Below are 13,701 nucleotides of genomic sequence, written 5' to 3' on the forward strand. Positions count from 1 at the left end.
GAAGCCTCTCGGCGCCCCTGCACCTCTGGCCTGTACCCCAGTTCTGTATGCATAAATAAATAAATCTTTTAAAAAATAAATAAATAATAATGAGCAAAAATGTATAAAAATAGTTTCTAAAGGCTGACAAATGCTACAAATATTTTCTTTGCTTCTGGTAACATTTTTCTTTCTCTTAAGATGCTTCTGTTATATTTGAATTTCATTTTTAGCAAGAATTCTGGCATGCATTTCATTGGTATCCCAGGGAAATTTGAATGCACTTTTAAAAACTAAATTCAACTGTACTGAAGTAGATGCTCAAATTTTGGCACATTGAAAAGGACTCATATTTTCCCAAGAACTGATTGGAAGAAATTCTTTTAAAGCATCGTCCTGAAGATATACTTTAAAACCTCCATATTGTTTTCAACAAAAAAAGATAATAACCCAGGCAAAAATGGAAAGATGAGCTAAGTAGGCACTTCCCCAAAGAAGACATAGAGATGGCCAAGGAGAAGATGAAAAAAAAAAAAATGGCCATGGAAATGCAAATCAAAACCACAGTAAGAAACCACCTCACTACTGTGACAATGGCCCACTTCCAAAACATCAAGACCCACAATTGTTGACAAGAATGCGGAAAAGAAGAATCTCCTTACACTTTTGGTGGGAATGTAAACTGAACCAGCCTCTCTGAAAAGCAAATGGAAGTTTCTCAAAAGGTTAAAATTGGATCTACCATATGCACCAGCTATTCCACTCCTAAGTACCTACCTGAAGAATACGACTGTGTACTAAATTAGGAGGAATTATGCACTCGTTTACCCGCAGAGGTCTGCTGTGGAGGGTCTGCCCTGGCGTCCCAATTTTGAAAATGGACTAAATCGATGAGGAACTTTAAACCTTCAGACAATTGGTTGTTGCCCATTCCTGCAGCAAGATCACAATGACTTTCCCTTATGCTAGACTAGGTTTCCACTTGAATCATCATTATTACTTCATTCTTGATGGCAGTCTGAACATCAGAAGGAAGCTGGATCAATTTCACCAAATGCATAGAACAAAATATGTCTTAGAATAGCAGCCATACATCTAACCCCAGCAGCTCTTGTATTTCTGATGATGTTTAAGAGGAACATAATCTTTGAGTGGCATAGAATGGTCTCTTAGGTTTCCTCTGCCCGTTTCTGGACCACCTTGTCCAGTTGAGCAGGTTTCCATGGAACTGGTAATGTTAACAGATAGAATGAGGGGCATCCTGGGACCCCCAAAGCTGCATGCTTAAATGGGTCCTGCCATCTGCTGCATAAAGACAAAACATGCTCTAGTGAATAAGATCTGCAATAAAATGAACTTTAATACAGTAGTGTGCAATAGAGAGAAGAAAATGAATATAGTTAAAAGATTTTGCAATTAAAAGATGGGCAAAACACTACATGACATACACTTCAGTAACGTCTTTGAAGATAAAGCACCCAATACAAAGAGATTGAAGGCAAGGATAAGTAGATGAAGACTACATCAAGTTAAAGAGCTTCTGGACAGCAAAAGAGACAGTACAAAAAACAAACATCCCACTGATTGGGAAATTTTCTCATACAAATCTAGCGATAAAGGATTGATCACAAAGATATACAGAGAACTGATAAAACTCAACAAAAATAAAGAATCCCATTAAAAAATGGGCAGAATAGCTAAAAAGTCACTTCTCCAAAGAGGAAATGCAGATGGCCAACAAGCATATGAAAAAAATGTTCAACATCACTAGTAATAAGGGAGATGCAAATTGAAACCTCAATGAGATTCCACCTCAAACCAGTGAGAATGGCACATCTTGAAACAACTAGCAACAACAAATGGTGGCGAGATTTGGAGAAAGAGGATGTGCACTGCTGGTGGGAATGCAAGCTAGTACAACCACTACAGAAGACTGTTTGGAAGCTCCTCAAGCTGCTAAACATGGAGCTTCATATGACCCAGCAATCCCACTCCTAGGTATTTACCCAAAAGACACAAAAACACTGACTCAAAAAGATACCTGCACCTCCATGTTTATTGCTGGTTTATTTTACCATTGGAAAGATATGGAAACCACCCAAACGCCCAAAAATGGATGAATGGATTAAAAAGATGTGGTACATATACCAATGGAATATTACTCAGCAACAAAAAAAAAAGAAAGCCATGCCTTTTGCAGCAACATGGATGGAGCTGGAACAGATCATGCTTAGTGAATTAAGCCAGAAAGAAAAGGGAAAAATACCGAATGGTTTCACTCATGGCAGGAGTATAACGGACCAGACAAGAAAATAACAATAATAATGAACAGCTATATACCAGAGACATCTTGTGGAGTGGAATGGGGAGTGAGATCAGAAACAGTGGGGGAAGGGAAATGCACCGGACTATGGTGATGGCACTATGGGTGATTTGGTGATGGAAAGCCCAAAGGGATTACAACTGAGATGGAAACATGCACAAAATGATGTAAAAATAAACTATTACTATTTTTTAAAAATATTTTGCAATTAAATACCTAAAGTTACACATCCCCTTGTGGGTAAAAGCCCCGTTAAACAGGGCTGGCCCAAAATAGGGCCATGTAGTCTAAGCACCTTTTGGCGGGGACCCATAGGCAAGGGGCCAAGCTGATCTGAAAGGAAAAGAGCAAAATCCAACTCCAAGTCATGATAAAGGCTGCCATTGCCAGCCTCCCTATGGGTCTCGCCCACATCTCTGTCTCTTTCAAGTTTCTCTTTCTGTCTCCCCCGTCCCTGGTACATGGTCATGGCTGAGAAGCAAGCACAGCTTCTCCATATGTCTGTCTGCTCCATGTGCCTCTTCCAAGTCTTCTCATCCCTCCTTCCTCCCCTTCCTCTCCCCAGATTTTTCTAGCTTCTCCTGGCTGCTCAGCTCCACCCTTCCTTGAGTGGGGCGGGGAACCTGAGACTTCCCCTTTCTATTTCTTGTCACACTGTTACAATAGAACTGTTCTGTCCCTTTGGAGTCTGCATTGCACCAGGAGTGAAAGTGGGAGGTCCCTTATCATATCTTTATATGATTTTACTTTCTATGGTTTCACTTAGCATCAATTGATATGTTAGTGATAATTATTGTCTAGCATCTGTCTGAAGAATTCTTTCTTTTTTTCCCATCCCATCCATATTTATTAAGTTGAGTTCTACTGTAAGCTAGAGCTGTCCCTTATCAGTTTATTTGTGCAATTAATTTTATCAGTATGGACTCACAGATACGTGTTTTATTCCAGGAGATTGGTACTTATCATTTTGTTCTTCAGTTTACCCCATATTTGTACATTCAGTGCTCCTTCTGTTATGAGGCACTTGGGCATGAGATCTCCCTGGTGCCCTGAGGTAGATGTCAAGAGCAGGCCAGCAGTAAAAAGCCACAGCAAACGTTTCATTGAATGGAACTGATGCAGTGAAACAGAACAGGTCTCTCTTCTGCCCCATCAGATAAGCATTCCTATCTGTCGCATTTCTAACAGGTTTGTCTTCTTGCATTCTAAGGAAAAGGAACAACATCCCTAAGAGGAAAATAAGGAAATTAAACACCAAGTGCTTGTATCAAAAGGACATGTGGGCCCTTGCCCATCTCCCTTCTGTTTTATTCCTTGGTATGAATACCACTGCCCTCTGCCAAAGAGCAGGACAGTGTTCTCTCAGACATGAGTCTGCTGCCCTCCTCAGTTTGCCAACAGATTGAACTACTTTCCTCTCTTCCGATTCTGTTTCCTTTAACTGGCTTAGGGAAACTGAGGCTGGCATTTGGTATCAGAACTATAGAGAGAGAGTAGGGCTGCTTCAGGGAGAACAGCCCTGAAGTTACAGTAGGTAAGCTTTATCGAGACTAAGAGTAGAAAATTTGGGAAGGAGACATCACATGACCAAAAACTGGCTCACACAAGGCCAGATGCTAACGGCGAGGGTAGAAATGATTAACACAGTTGTTACACAGACTGTAGAGAAGTGGTGTCTGGAGGCATAGAGCGAGGTTCAGAGCAGGCAGGGATATGGAGACTGAGGCCCATTGTAAAGAATCACCAGGCCTTCTCAGTCGACCTAGGCAAACCAAATAGAGGAAAAAAATCCTTGGGGACCAAAGCTGAGTGGATAAAGCATACATTGTATGACAGTGAGGAGTGGTTTTAAAAAAAGATATGAGTCTTAGTGAACAATAAAAGACAAATAAAAAATCCTTAGGTGCCAACCCTAGAAATCATGTAGCAGCAGTTAACCATCCCACAAAGGGATGAGCCCCTCCCAAAGAGCCTGTATGGGTACAATTTCTGCGCTGGCAAAGGGCAGCTCTCCGCCCGCCTGTGCCTCTGTGGTGTCTCTTCACCAGTCTTGACCCTTTTTGAGGAGCAGAGCAGTGCTCCTCCCAGGGCTGCCCGCCTGTGTCCATGCAGGCCTCTCTTTTAACAAACCTGTCTCTTTCAGGGGCAGCTCTTCCTGCCCGCTTGTGTCTGTGCAAGCCTCCTCTACTTCTCTTCCCTTGTTTATAATAAACATCTTGCCTCACGGGAAAACTTTCTTGGGGAAACTCACCCTGTGCTGCTGAAAGATGAGCTCTGCTGAAACTTTTCTCAGGTAACCCAGATCTCCTCTCTCTGAACCCACCACTTCTCTGAACTGATGTCATTTGGCCTGTTTTGCTCCCCACTCTGTCTCTGGTGAACCCTCTTGTTAGGTTAAGCCCCCCCCCCCCCCGGAGGCCACTGCCCAGAATGTTCCAGGAAGCCCCCCTGCCCCTAGTTCCAGGAATCTTTGCTAAACCAAAAGAGAAAAAAATATCTCCCGATCTGGCCACCTGGCACCAAAGACTGTTGGGCGACCAAGGAGGCAAAAAACCTCAAATAAAGTAGCCACCTCCCAACCTCTCTGCCACGACGGCTCCCTGCCATCCTAACACTACTTAAGAAACCCCAAAACCCTCAACCGGTGCAACTCCTTCTGGCTTGGTCCAGAAGCGCCCCACAGCGCAATAAACATTTCTGCTTTGCTGTTCTTTGTCTCACACTTTATTTCTTGCCAAACTTTCCCTCACCATTCCTTTTCATTAGCCTTTAACCTCTCACCGCCCCTGCACCTCTGGCCTGAACCCCAGTTCTGTATGCATAAATAAATAAATCTTTTTTTTAAAAAGGGAAATTTTTACTGAACATTGGGCTATCTCCTTCTTTCTGCCCTTCTTTGGAAGCATCATTTCTCTCAGAAAAGGTTGGGGTTTTTTCATCCAAGAATTGAAGCCCTTAGGTAATGCTAGGGTGGGGAACATTTTGTTTCTCGGTGTGGTTAGCAGAGCTTCCTTTATAGCACTAACAGTGAAGGCACAGGATGCATCTGTGGCTTGTAGCAGTGATTTCTGCACATGGCCCTCTTACCCAGTCCACGTCAGGCTGGTCCCCATGTCTTTTTGCATGGCTCTGGTCCCAGTTTTCCTTAGTCAATAAAAGAAAACAGTTTGAAGAGAAGGAAAGTTGTTTAACATGTCGACAAACCTAGGAGGGCAGCAGACTTGTGTCTGAAAGACCACCACCCTGTACTTTGGCGGAGGGCAGGTGTTTATCTAGTTTCAAGAGGGGGGGAAGTGGACAAGCATGTCTATCCTTGTGATCCAGGCAGCTGGAGATTTGGGGGAAATTTAGGTTGGTGCCAGTTTGTTTTTGCGATAGCCTGGTAGTAGGTAATTTTGACGCTAGCTTCTTAGGGATGTTCTTTTTCATTTGGAATGTAAGAAAACAAGGTTATTAAATCTAGAGAGTCTGGTGGTACAGAACAAGAGACATGGCCTTTTATCACTGCATCATTCCTCTCTCACCATCCTACTTGGAGGATTCCCCAGTCCCTGCCATTCACCATGTGACTGTGACAAAGCCTGATGGCTCTTGGCATGTGAATGTGGATTACTGTGCGTGGAATAAAGTGCTTCCCCCTTGCATGCAGCAGTCCCTTCAGTGGCAAGCTGAGCCACAGGCTGGCCATGTCGCATTCTGTAGCCCATCTGGCTAATGCCAGAGTAAAGACCTTTGTGCCCTCACGTGGATTTTGGTGGAGGGAAACATTTTACTGGCAACCCAACCTGGTTGGACCCAAGACAGACTATGGACTGGCTATGGCCTTGAAGAGTTAAGGCTCCCCACAGATGTTGGGTAGCTCTGATCATTTCTTCGGGATGCAGCCAGGAGGCCGACTTAGGCGACTTGGAAGGGGCTGCCACGAGTGTGTTACCCACCCTGGGGTGGCGGATCAGAGCACAGTCCTAAAGGGAACGTTTGTGTTGACTTTGTGGCCTATCATGAGCACGCCATTCTTACTACACACAGAGCCCTCTGATGCCTCTTTGCTGACAAAATGTGTGGTGCTCACCACCTGGGAGGCCACTGTTTCCAGCTACGGTGTTGTCTTCTGACAAAAACTGGCTTCTTTACAGCCAGATGGACGCGATCACCTGTTGTTGGTGCCAATAACTTTTCTCTCTTTGCCCCTGGTTGGTGTGCCCTAACACCTTAGCGGGCTTAGCTCTGTTAGTTGTATTCAGTTGCACTCTGTTCGTTTGTATTAGTCTTAGGGGTTATGGCTATAGTGTTCTACATTCACCAAGGGAAACTTGTGGAAGAATGACTTATAGATTGTACAGCGATAAAGCCCCCAGAGAATATTTAATGTGTGTATTTAAGTGAGGACACCTGTGGCAGGCTATAAGGTGGCGTCACTCTGAGGTGGTTAGACAGGGACTACACAGGGAAAGACAGCCAGGCGGACGCTGAGAGAAATCTGGTCTGTCCCCTGCGTCAACATTAAAATCTAAAAATCTACTGAAGGCTCCAAATTCTCTTTTCGCCTGTGAAAACTGAAGATGAACTTACCCGGCCAGGGATAGTTGCAAAACACACAGCAACTGCTAATACTGGCCTCCCACTCCCACTTCACAGACTGTAGTGGGTAACTGGGTACAGGGTTGGGGGGTGGGGGGCTGACAAGACCCACAGCTGCCAGTGAATCTTTGAGATTTCTTTTCTACAGAATCTCAGCTTCGCCACATAGTCTTCATTCAGTACCAAATACAGCAATTTCTTCCTTGATTTCCTTGATAAGGAATTTGGCACAAAGTATTCATTCTGGAGCTTCCTTTTCTTTTTTTCTTTATTATGCACTTACAAATTCATCTTACTGCAATTTTTTTTTCATAGAAGAACTGGGGTAAAGGCAGAAGTGTGGGGAGTGAGAGAATCCATGGGAGCTGAACAGGCAGATTTACTGAAATGTACTGCTAAGGGGAGTCTTCTACTTTAGTAGAAGAGAGTGTGATATTGGCTTTTATATATTGTTGTTGTTTTATTTCTACATCTAGGCATTGATTCCAGAGCTTATCAGTTTATATTGATTAAATTTATTATATGTGTGTGTGTGTAGATATAGATATATATCCATATATATATATATATATACATATATATATTCTTTTTGCAACTGTCTCTACATGTTATAGCTTTACATTAGATGATGCCAAATAGAGAATGAGAAGGGGGTATAATTGATCAAATTTTGCTATGAAATGATGCAAAAAAGCTTTATGGTAGCATCATTTAGATGGACTATCCTGGGTTTCTATTATCTGTTCTTTCTCCATCCATTTTCATATTGTTCAATTGAACAATATTTGCATTACTACAAAAGACCCTATTTTAGAGGAAAAGTAAATGTATACTTGCTGGACCTGAGCTCCTGATCAGATCAGAGCAATTGTGATTGAGTTAATGAGGTATCCTGTGATAAAATTGGAGAATTCTTTTATTAGAAGATAGGGAGATTTGGGGACAGATGGGGTTGAGGTGATAAACTTATCAATAATAATTACTGGGAACTGCTAAGCTATTGCTAAAATGAACCTTAAAGATGTGCCATCAACCCATCACGTCACGACTGTCCAGCTGATGTCCCCTGCCCCTGAGCAGCACTCACCGTGGTTCTGTCCTGCCAGGCTGTTCATTAGGTAGGACCTTCCTTTGTGATACAGCCCTGCAATGGCCACCACCACCACGGGCTCTGAGATCTTCTCCAGAATGCTCAGTGCTTCAGGCTTTACCCTCAGCTGCTGTTCCTCATTTTCCACTAGACAGATGGGGGCTGTCATGATGTATCCAGGTGCCATGGTGATCTGTAACCCAGAGGAAGAACTCCAGAAAATAACAGCCCTGCAGGTCAGAGAGCTCATGATTGTACAAACCATATGCTTATCATCTTTCTGCTCTGGAATGTATTATCTCAATTTTCTACATTTTGTGTATTTCTAAAAATCTTCTGTAGCTTAATGCATCAACACTGGTGTAGTGGCCTAATGCACCTTATCTTATTGATGAATCCATAAAACAAACTTGATCTATAAAGTAAATGGAATGAAAATATAGAAACTAAGCAAATATAAAGACTTAAAACATTAGCATTTGGGTAATAAGTGGAGGAAGAAAGGGAATTGGAGATTAAGAACACCCAGAGAAGATTTCAGGAGCTCTAGCATCAATCTTTCATTAATGCAGAAATACTTCTTGAGTACCTGCTATGTGCCGGGATTCTTTGTTGGAGCTCAGTACCCGGCAGTGAACAAATAGATACAACTTCTGCCTCATGGAGCTCAATTCTAATATGTCTGTATGTGTGTGTGTTTCTGTGTGTTGGGGGAGCATGGAAGAGGCGGACAGGTAACAAAGAAGCAAAAAGGCAAAACACACATATGCATAAATACAGTACTTGCTCAAATAATATAATGAGCACAGAAACTATTATTGATTGAAGAGATATGGAGCTTGTCAGGGAAGTCCTTCCCTAGAATGAGAAAATAATTATATCAGTAAAAGTGATGAGGACAGGTTTGGGTGAATCAGTGGCAGCAGGAACAGGCTGGAAGAAGAGTGACCCTGAGCAAAAGAAGAAAGAAAGAATGGCACTTTCTCAAATTACATCTCCTTAATACCTAGAAAAAGTTATGAGTGAAGGAATTATGATGAAATACATTTAAAGGGCAACCTTATCCAGATGTAGGAATTATAATGGGCACAGGAGTTAATTTATCTAGGCTGATTGTAATTTCTCATTTATGGGTTGACAGGGTTGAGAGGGAATAGTCAAGATAATTTGGGAGCTGCACAGTTGTCACGTTCTATTTTGGTCAACCTTCCATTCGCAGTGCCTAGGTATCACACGAAATCAGCAGAGAACAGTAATGATCTTTGAAAAACACTGTATGTTTGAAAGACAATGCTAAAGAACATTCACATGTCCCCATACTTTCTTAGCAATGTAACCGCTGGAAGGTTTATTAATGTCATGTGCCTCAATTTCTCTTCTGAAAACAGCAATTTCTATTAATAATTCCTTTGTGATTAAGGTAAATAGTGGATTAAATATCTCTTAATTTCTAGAATACTCCTTAGTTCCTGATGGTATATAGTAAATCCTACAAAGTATTGATCAAAAGTTGAGTGTTTCTAAATGAAAATGAAGGATTGACATTGGACTGAAATAGCAACACCTGTTTGTCAAAAAACACCATCAAGTTGTTTAACAGCCTTTCTTGAAAAACCTCTCTCCTTTTTCTATTAGTGATTGTAATCAAAACGGGGGGAGTCTTGTTTCTGTTGTGTTATATATACATGGGAGAACTATGGCCTTCTATTTTCATATTTTAAAATTTGGGCAAGTGGAGGGGGAAAACAAAGAGGGAAGGAAGCACAGTGAACTATGGTCAAGTACTTGGTGGCTACAGTATGGTGGTGATAACTGATGGGGGTGATCATAATGTTACCACAATTTTAAAAAATAATTTTAAAAAGGTTTGGGAAGGAAAAAGTGAGCTTAAAAATCTTTTTTTTAATGCAAGTATACTTTTGATGAAGTTAAATTAAACTGGGTCCTATGAGCTAGTTACCCCAGTCTTCCCTCAGACACCTGCAGCACTGCTTGTGAGTTAGATGCCCCATTTGTGATGGAGGAATAAAGTTATCACAAGATTGAAATGTGACTCACACAAGGAAGTGGGGGTAGAAGGGATTAACTTGGCCATCAACCAAGCTATAGAAATCAATATCTTTGGGCTTCAGTGCCTTATCTCATGGTATCAGGCTGCTGCTGTAGGCAGTGGCTAAAGCACAGACACTCCCATGAGAGTTCAATATGGAGATTGGGCCCATTGTGGAATCTCTGGTCTTTCTCCAGTCTCTTTCTGATTCTGCATAATTGTCCAAAATCAGCAACAGTCTAACCATTCAAAAGGATGAGTCCCTCCCTACCAAAAGATGACAAAAACTAATGCCCCCACAACGGGGCAACTGTTTTATCCCACATATATCTATTCTTCTGCTCTTTTTCCCTAATAAACTTGCTCTTTAAATATAACTAACATCTGTCTCCTGGAGAAATTTTCCTGGGAAACTCACCATGTGCCTCTGAAAGGGTAGCTCTGGTCGAACCTTTCCTAGAATGAACTCAAGGACCCCCCACATTCTAAAACCACGACTCCAAAAGAATTTGAATTGTAAATGAAGAAGATTCCCCCCCCCCCTCTGTTCCTCTAATACCTGATTGGGTGGTGTTGGAAGTTGGACTGAGGTGGGAGAAAGGGTATAATTAGGAATTGTCGATCAGAGAAAGGTGAGGAATTGAGGTGGGGGGGAAAAAGGGTAGGGCCAAGGGTGAGGGGGTTGGACTAAGAAATGGGTTGAACACCAATTTTACAGAGATATGTGGGATCCACTCCTCCCCAGCAGTGCTCCTTGAGGCAGCCTGAATGAGATGTCTGAGGAAAAGCAGGCACCTGAGGACAGGGGAGGGCTTTTTCCCCTCACAGCTGCTTCAAGACCAAATGTGTTACAGGGCAGGGGCAGGGGAGAGGGGCACCACTGAACCCCCAGACCTGCCTGCTCTAAATAGGTTCTTCCATACGCTGGATCACGACAAAACGTAAGATCTTTGATGGAAAGGAACTTTAATACAATCCGTGTGCAATATAGCAAACATAAAGAATATAGTTTCTAAATCAAACACCCAAAGTTACCTATCCCCTCATAGGTTAAAGTCTACCTAAAAGGGGTTGGCCCAAAGCAAGGTCTGAAAGCCAGTCACAAGTCTAAAGCACCTCTGGAGAGACCCATAGAAATGGCTCAGAAATGGTCAGACAAGTGTGGGAGGAAAAGAGCAAAATCAAAATCAAGATAAACGCTGCCATAGAGAACCTCCCCACGGGCCTCCCACCCACATCTGTTTCAACCAGTCCAGGACCAAGAAGCAAGCACAGTGTCTTCACATGTCTCTCTGTTCCATGTGCCTCCTCAGGTCTCCTTCTGTCTCTCCATCCATCCTTCCTTCCTCCTAATTCTCCTCTCCAGATTCTTTTCCTCCCTGTTCAGCTCCACCCTCCTTTTGGGTGTGGCAGGGAATGTGGGACCTCCCCTTTTCCTGGGGACTGCCCTGATACAATTGGAGAGTCTGAGAGCCACTCTTCCTTCACCCCTCCTCACCCCTCCACTCTCTCCTCTTGGGGTCCGCATCTGCCAAGGGAAATTCCAAGAAGGGGGAAAGGGGAGCGGACGTGAGGAAGACAGAGTTGGGTGCAAGTCTCCCTGCTCATCGTTTTAGCAGGTCTTTATTTATACTGTTTAGCAAGTAGTTAGTTACAATAATGCATAAGGTAAGTTAATAAGAAATCAGCATAAAAGTTCTGAAGGAAGAGGGGAATGATGCATCCTCTTCCTGACACTTTATGGCATACTAGACTATACATCTTTGTGATAACTTTCATGTATACGGATGTTTAACTATGACTTCAAGAGATAAGGGGTCTGGGAAAGGGCGAGCTGTTAGCAAAGGATTCAAGGGTCCTAGGGAAGGAATAAATTGTGCTAGCAGAGTCATCAGTGATTGTCTAAAGAAAAGCTAGTAGCTAACTTAAGGCTAGCAGAGAGTAGCTAGTGTTTGTTTTGGGAAAAGATTAAGACTAGCAGAGAGTAGTTAGTGATTATTTAAGAAAAGCATAAATTAAGAGGAACTCGAATAGTTATGCATTAAGCAAAACCTGTGTCAATAATGTTAGGAAATTGTCCATGAGTCCTTATGCCCTGGGAGTTTTATCAGAGGTTTGCTTTTTGTTTAAAAAAACTGAGGAAGCTTCTCAGGAGTCTTGATGCTCTGGGGGGTTCTTATCTCTCCTGGAGCTTGCCTTTTGTCTCCAGACACAGAGGAATTTCCTGCCCTGGGGATGATCTTACTTTGCCCCAGCCAGATAGCCAATTTGCGAAGCTAAGTCATCTAGTTGCAAACTGATGGTTGCTTAGAATATTTTTTATATTATGATGATACAAAAAAGGGAGGTCATAACATAAGTTAGCAATGGAAATTCTGATTTTTCAGAGCTTGTCCCTTCCATCTGGAATTTGTTGGTCGACACAAGTTGCGTAGCTTGTGTCATTCTCCTCATCCCTCCAGCCTGGAACAATCCCCCGGCCTCCCCACTAACTCTCTTGTGTTGCCTCTGGCTGCCTTCCCAGAGGAGCTGGCGCCTGGTAGTTTGTTTTGTTAAAATAAGTAAATGTGCAAAACCAAGTTGAGGAGGGAACTGACTAGGAGTGTGCACTGCAGGGAACAGATCATTAGCTATCCTTGCTGCCCTTGTCTTCTGCTTTTTCCGGGGTCTCAGGCAGTCCTCTCTGTAAGCACCCGGAAGTTACAGGCTATTGATTACCTCTTACAGGTCTCATTTTGGAGAAATGAAACCAAAATGAGCAAAGGGTCCCCACCCCAGCCCCCCCCTACACACACGCACACACACAAACACACACACATGAGCTACGAGCTTAATGTTGTTGTTTTAGATTTTTTTTTTTATTTGTGCACACAGAACTGGGGTACAGGCCAGAGGCTCAGGGGCAGTGAGAGGCTTCACCAGAGACAGAGTGGGGAACAGAACAGGCAGATTGACGAAGTACACTGCTGCGGGGAGCAGCGGGTGGATCAGGAGAGGTCTGCCGCGCCATGTGGTCACCTCAGGGGCAGGTGGGAATCGAACTCATGAGGAAGTGGCTTTTAGATTCTCAGTGCTGTGCTTTAACCCGCTGCGCCACCAGGGAGGGCCTTATTGTTTAATTTTCACAGCTTTCTTTGTTTTATGCAAAGACAAACCTGTGAAGGAGGGAGGATAGTCAGAGATTTCACCACACCTGACTTAGAATTCCACGGTTTTCTCTCCTTCCATTTAAGTTTCTTTGACTCCGGGATAAATGCAGAGAAACAGGCATGAATGAAATTGTTGGTTGAGAGAGTTCAACAGTCTATCTCTCCAGGGTGATTTTCTGAGGGCCTGGGCTTGTCTACCAGTTTATTTGTTGTTGTTGTTGTTGTTGTTGTTGTTTTCTTAAAAGTTTTTACTGGGACTCTCCCTGGTGTGACGCAATGGATTGAATCACCATATTATGAAGCTCTCTGAAGCCACTGCAGCACGAGCTCGATCCCCCACCAGAGAGTGACACACATGGCGTGGCAGATCTCTCCTGACCTGCCCACTCAGTAGTATATTTCAGTAGATCTGCCTGTTCTGCTCCCCACTCTGTCTCTGGTGAATCCTGTCACCCACCACACCTCTGGTTTTACACCAGTTCTATAAGCATAAATAAATAAATCTTTTTTTTAATTGAAAAATTTTTTT

General features: G+C 43.0%; 1 protein-coding gene across 1 annotated transcript in view; it reads right to left on the reverse strand.

Annotated features, from left to right (window-relative positions):
* Window positions 1-7,737: 7,737 nt before the first annotated feature.
* Window positions 7,738-13,701, reverse strand: part of LOC101627921 (guanylate-binding protein 4-like) — a 26,784-nt gene continuing 20,820 nt past the window's right edge. The window contains exons 12-13 of the mRNA XM_012722136.1: window positions 7,971-8,166; window positions 7,738-7,775 (exon numbers count right to left, since the gene is read on the reverse strand). Of these exons, the coding sequence (XP_012577590.1) occupies window positions 7,738-7,775; window positions 7,971-8,166 (234 nt within the window). The remainder of the gene's footprint in view (window positions 7,776-7,970; window positions 8,167-13,701) is intronic.

This window comes from Condylura cristata, unplaced genomic scaffold (assembly GCF_000260355.1).
Source record: "Condylura cristata isolate star-nosed mole 26May11 unplaced genomic scaffold, ConCri1.0 scaffold00008, whole genome shotgun sequence".
Taxonomy (NCBI): domain Eukaryota; kingdom Metazoa; phylum Chordata; class Mammalia; order Eulipotyphla; family Talpidae; genus Condylura; species Condylura cristata.